This window comes from Salmo trutta, chromosome 37 (assembly GCF_901001165.1).
Source record: "Salmo trutta chromosome 37, fSalTru1.1, whole genome shotgun sequence".
In the NCBI taxonomy this organism is placed as follows: Eukaryota; Metazoa; Chordata; class Actinopteri; order Salmoniformes; family Salmonidae; genus Salmo; species Salmo trutta.
Window position 1 is genome coordinate 23,584,198 of NC_042993.1, and position 5,901 is coordinate 23,590,098.

Genomic DNA, 5,901 nt, shown 5'->3' on the forward strand with positions numbered 1-5,901 from the left:
GATTCAGACTGTGGTTTAGTATCTAGCTTGTTGGTGGATGAGGAAGTTTAATGAGGAACATTATGCAAAATATTTGTGCACCCCGCAACAGTGCTTTCTTTATTTGGACAGAAGACAGTCAGTATCTTTGCCTGTTTCAAGCTAAAAGCTGAAAAAGTCACCAAACGTTTGACTAAAATGTAAAAGAGAATTAAAGAAAAAACATTACACATACTTTAACAATCATTTTTTTTAATCATTTGTCACATAAAAAAAGGTTTTTAGACATATAAAATGTCTAAAAACATACCTGAGATCACAATCAACATTGCCTACAGTCATTAGCAACTTATAGAACTACATAGAATGTATCAAAATGCTCATTGTTTAATGATTATAGGAGTGCCACTTCCCTTTCAAGTATGTTTCTATTCATGGCAATTTATGAAACACTCCAAAACTGCCATAAAAAAAGTGAATTTAATGCCGGTACCTTATTAATCAACATTCTATGGGGTACCTTGTTCACGGAGCTCAATAATGCTAATAAACCTAGCTGCTCAGTGAACTGTGTGCATACTAGTAACTTTACACTGATGCCACACTGATGCTTACTGATTCATATCTCCCTGGTAGTGCGTTGCATCCTCTACGCCCACATCACACCCGCTAGTCCCTCCCCCGCACATCTCACACTCCAGCGCCGCTGTCCGATAGGCCTTCCACACCGTGGCGTCCTGCAGACACACCGTCCCGCCCCCTCTCTTCTCCTCAGCCTCGTTGCGGTTGATGTCGCCCACACACACCCAGCCAGCAGCTCCATCCAACCCACCCCCGGTGGTACTCACGGCCCACTTGGAGTGGTCGTTGGAGGCCTTGAAGGTGATCCTGCCGCCTGGGGAGATAAGCTGGATGTCCAGAACCTTCCAGCCCAGGGAGCAGTCAGAGGGCAAGATGCCAGTGGAGCGGATCCAGAACTGGACTAGGAGGTCTGACTGGAGGGAGGGAGCCACCCAAGAGTGGTACAGATCTAATGGGAGACAGGAGGAGGGGAAATGGGGATATTGTGGTTAAATGTTGGGTCAATCACAATGACAAAACTGTAATGGCATGAATAGTCATTCTTACCATGAAACAACACTGCAACAGTACAAAAAATGACAAATTAATAGTTTCAAAATTGTTCCTTACCATTATTGAATGATTTCCCCTTGGCAAAGCTGATGAACTCGGTTCCACCCAATGAGGTGAGAGACACACTGCGATTGGATGCAGGTTGGGTGTGCGGTAAGCTGCTATAGGCCATCTGCCCTTGGCTGTTGTTACAGATGTCAGCCAGTGCGGGCACCAGAGAGGCCAAGGAAGCAGGGACACCACAGTCATACACATTGGGCTGGTTGATCTGCAACTGCTCCGCTGCAATTTAAAACATAATACATGTCAACTGAACACTTCAACTGAACACTTCAAACATTTCAATCAATGAATTGTGTCAAAAGTAAAGCAAATAATGATGAATTGACTGATCAATCTGTCTGTCTGTCTGTCTGTCTGTCTGTGTGATTCAATAGCGTCGTCCGGGTTTGGCCGTCATTGTAAATAAGATTTTGTTCTTAACTGACTTGCCTAGTTAAATAAAGGTTAAATAAAAAATAAAAATAGGCACCAAGTTCCAAGACAAGTACTATCTTAATCTAGAACATGATTTATTAATATGATGACTTTTCACATTTTTCATACAGAGTAGCAGACAAATGCCTGTACATACAAGACCACTGACTGTGGCTGAGATCTAAAATGTTTTAAGACAAGACAATGCTTTGAGGACGATGGAAGTTGGCCTCCACTGAGAACTCCCATCACAATTAATGACACTCATCTTAAGCTGAACAAAAATATAAACACACACGTGAAGTGTTGGTCCCATGTTTCATGAGCTGAAATAAAAGACCCCAGAAATGTTCCATACGCACAAAAAGCTTTTTCAATCTCAAATTTTGTGCACAAATTTGTTTACATCCCTGTTAGTGAGCATTTCTCCTTTGCCAAGATAATCCATCCACCTGACAGGTGTGGCATATTAAGAATCTGATTAAACAGCACGATCATTACACAGGTGCACCTTGTGCTGGGGACAATAAAATGCCTCTCTTTTGTCACACAACAAAATGCCACAAATGTCTCAAGTTTTGAGGGCGTGTGCAATTGGCATGCTGACTGCAGGAATGTCCACCAAAGCTGTTGCCAGATAATCGAATGTTCATTTCTCTACCATAAGCTGCATCCAATGTAATTTTAGAGAATTTGGCAGTACGTCCAACCGGCCTCACAACTGCAAACCACATGTATGGCGTTGTGTGTGCGAGCGGTTTGCTGATGTCAACGTTGTGAACATAGTGTCCCATGGTGGCGGTGGGGTTATGGTATAGGCAGGCGTAAGCTACGGACAACAAACACAATTGCATTTTAACAATGGCAATTTGAATGCACAGAGATACCAACAATGGGATCCTGAGGCCGATTGTCATGCCATTCATCCGTCGCCATCACCTCATGTTTCATCATGATAATGCACGGCCCCATGTCACAAGGATCTGTAAACAATTCCTGGAAGCTGAAAATGTCCCAGTTCTTCCATGGCCTGCATACTCACCAAACATGTTGTATGTTGTGTTTATATTTTTGTTCAGTATAACTCCACGAGAGACATGAAACTTATAGAGCAAACATCGCACAGCGGGAGGAGTATGGTCTCTATGGTTACAGTGCCATAGGGGATAACCCTATCTGTCACTATGGTAACAGCACCATTTCCTAGCCAGGTTGTAGTGGCACTTGCTACTACAATATGCTAAAATGCTAATGACCTAAATTGTTTATGCAAATGTTATTTTTGGTTCACAATTGTTGTGTCAACATTAATGTGGCTTTATTAACTGTTGCGTAATAATGAGTTAATTGTCATTTTTAAGTTCATTGCATGCAGGTTTTTCAGTGATGGGGCAGCAGTACTTTATCATCAGAGACCCACTATTACTGTGGAGAATGACTATGGCATAGCACTTAGTTTGTAGGGTCAGCAATAGTAGTACGGCACCCCTGGAGAATATTAGGGTTAAGTGCCTTGCTCAAGGGCACGTCAACAGATTCTCCACCTTGTCGGCTCGGGTTGTACGCACAGACAGTCTGTCTCAGCATGAAACAGCCGCATGAAATAGAACACATTTGTGTCTTCATGAAACAATTGACAGTTTCATGCATTATAACAGGGTGGATAATCCAAGATACTTTTTCAGAATTCTAAGGTAAATTTATAGTATTCCAAATGACTTTTACAGGATTACAGTCTCACCAATGGCCTGAAAGCGTTCCAGTGGGTAGGTCACACAGATGAAGTTCTGTCCGTTCTGTACACCACTACCTGGGTAGGAATATTGCCCTATTTCCTTTACAGGGGGGAAATGAGGGGTGCTGTGGACCAACCAATAGCCCTGTGTCTTGTCCAATAAGACAACACCTGAGATGGAGAGAGGGAGATAACACGCTCATTGAAAACTGAGTCATTTCACAACAGTACATACTCTCTTGTCAGACAATAAAAAATGAACATGCTACAAATGGAGTAGCTGGCCAGAGGCCTGGGTGCTGAGGTTAACATTATAATGTAATGCCTGTATACAGTATACAGCTGAGGTTTCCATTGTCCTGACCTTTAGTGTGGCCACCTCGGCTACTAAGGAAACCAAATCCTCTTTCTCCCTCCTCGGGTGGTCTCTGGTCATTGTACAGGATGTATGCAATGTCATCATTCTGCAAAAGAAAGTACACACACTCATCGTCAGAAGATATACACTTTCATGCATATTGCACACTCTAAACTCAGAAACAAATAAGGGTTATAGTGCCAATAGTGTTTGTTCTTTGATAACATGTCATATGCTGTATTTATTTATCATGGCTGTCTGGGTGAAAAGAAAACTCCAATTCCACCTTAGTGAAAATTAAACAGTGAAAGAAACAACCCACAAAAAAGTTATAGATCCACATTTAGATTTTTTTGTGTCATTCTGTCTCATTCCACTGTGACAAAAAAAAAGGGAGGGGCCAGCTACCAAAAATAAAACCTCAGCAGTGGTAAATACTGCTGTGTTGCAAGTGAAACTTAAAGGGAAAATCCACTCAAAAACTATCTTTTGGTATTTTTTTCATTAATCCAGTTGATACAGTCCCAAAATGGTTGGCATGTCAGCAGTCAACTTTCGAGATATTTAACTTCCAAGAAACAACGTGTCACCGGCCACATCATCATGAAAAAACATTTTGGGCCTGTATCAACAGACAACTCCTAATTATTCTATATTTTTTTAATCGCTTTTGAGTGGATTTTCCCTTTAAGTTTCACAGTTCATTCAAATGTGGTCTGATATTAATAATAGAAGGAACCAGACCTTCCCCTGCTCATACAGCTGGCCCACTGTCCTCCCCAGGGCTCCAGTGCTGTCATTCACCAACACATTTCCATCCGTCCATCCCTCGCTCCCTTTGTCCATCAGTAGATAACTCTGCCCGCCGTTGAGAAGTCCACGATCAACATGTGGGAGTTTGTAGAGATAGAACCTGAGAGAAAGTATTTGATTCTCAGTACTGTGTGTTTTAGCATTTTTTATTTATTTAACCAGGCAAGTCAGTTAAGAACAAACTCTTATTTACAATGATGGCCTAGGAACAGTGGGTTAACTGCCTTGTTCAGGGGCAGAATGACAGATTTTTACCTTGTCAGCTCAGGGATTCGATCTAGCAACCTTTTGGTTAGCTACCCAATGCTCTAACCACTAGGCTACCTGCCGCCCCATACCTTGCTATGCACACTGTCTGTGACTAAGTAGCTAACAGACCTTAGGGAAGTAGGTCATATCAGCTCAATCTTCAGTCTGCCCAGAACCGTTTTCTCACCAGTCAACAGCTTCCCCTTGATCATTGTAACAGGAGATAGGTGAGGAGCCTCCTTCTTCTGGTTGAAACAGGATCATCAGGACAACAAGTGACAACATCTGAAGCGAAAGCAACGAGGTCAAAATAGTTTTAGGAACTGTGAAAAACTATTGCCAAAATGACAACTTCAACATGTGTTGACTAAAATGGAAAAGGGGTGGCTTTAGAACAAGAGCACGCAGCGATGCATTACAAATTGCAACAGTAGCCGACAGTCGATGTTACAATTATGTTACAATGTTTCAGAATTAAACTAAGAAAAAGTATCCGATTTTGCATTGATTTGATATCTCATTGATTTGTCAACTGCTTCAGAATCAATTAGGATGAAGCATAACGCATGCAAACGAAATGTATAGCCTCCTCAAAATCAGACCTTGAAGCCAATTCCACTGCGTTCTCTTTGTTCTCCTGTAATCAAGAGGGACTGATTCAGACCCAGGTCTGCGCACATAATGATCAGCTAGAACAGAAACCCAGCAGGCTCCGGACCTCGTAGGGTAAGAAAGAGTTGAATACCCCTGCTATAGCCTATGCCCAATGTGCCCCACTGTAAGGTTGATTGAAAAGTCTCATTTCTACATCAACACTTAGCCTACCTTTGAGGAGATAAGAATTTGACAAGGGCGCTGATTCTACAGCTTTTCCGTATCCACGTGATCTTGGATTGTGGCGAACTATTCCATTTCTATATTTGAGACGCATCCTTGTTTTGAAGTATGATGTCACAGGGCGGGCTTTTGGTCACGAGTTAATGAAGTGGAGGAACTGCATTAACGCCCTGGACCAGACGCACCCTTCTGCCTTTTACACATGGGGAAAATCTATTCATTTAAATTGAATCAGAGCATATATGACCATAAAGCAAGCCGCAAACGTATGATACATATTTATTGGATACATATTTAATGAACAAGTGTGTTTTCCTTG

The 5,901-nt window shown here is 42.0% G+C and overlaps 1 protein-coding gene across 2 annotated transcripts; it reads right to left on the reverse strand.

The window, feature by feature from the left end:
• Nucleotides 1–214: 214 nt before the first annotated feature.
• LOC115176907 (deoxyribonuclease-2-alpha) lies at nt 215–5,690 on the reverse strand. 2 transcript variants are annotated; one of them, XM_029737293.1, is made up of 7 exons: nt 5,571–5,690; nt 4,933–5,030; nt 4,428–4,596; nt 3,690–3,789; nt 3,332–3,496; nt 1,171–1,395; nt 215–1,009 (listed from the first exon to the last, which is right to left on the reverse strand). In XM_029737293.1, the coding sequence occupies exons 2-7, from the start codon at nt 5,028–5,030 to the stop codon at nt 591–593; spliced, it is 1,176 nt and encodes a 391-aa protein (XP_029593153.1). In that variant the 5' UTR covers nt 5,571–5,690; the 3' UTR covers nt 215–590. The 2 variants fall into 2 exon arrangements, with proteins under 2 accessions (XP_029593153.1, XP_029593152.1); XM_029737292.1 differs by lacking the exon at nt 5,571–5,690 and adding an exon at nt 5,348–5,543.
• Nucleotides 5,691–5,901: the final 211 nt, after the last annotated feature.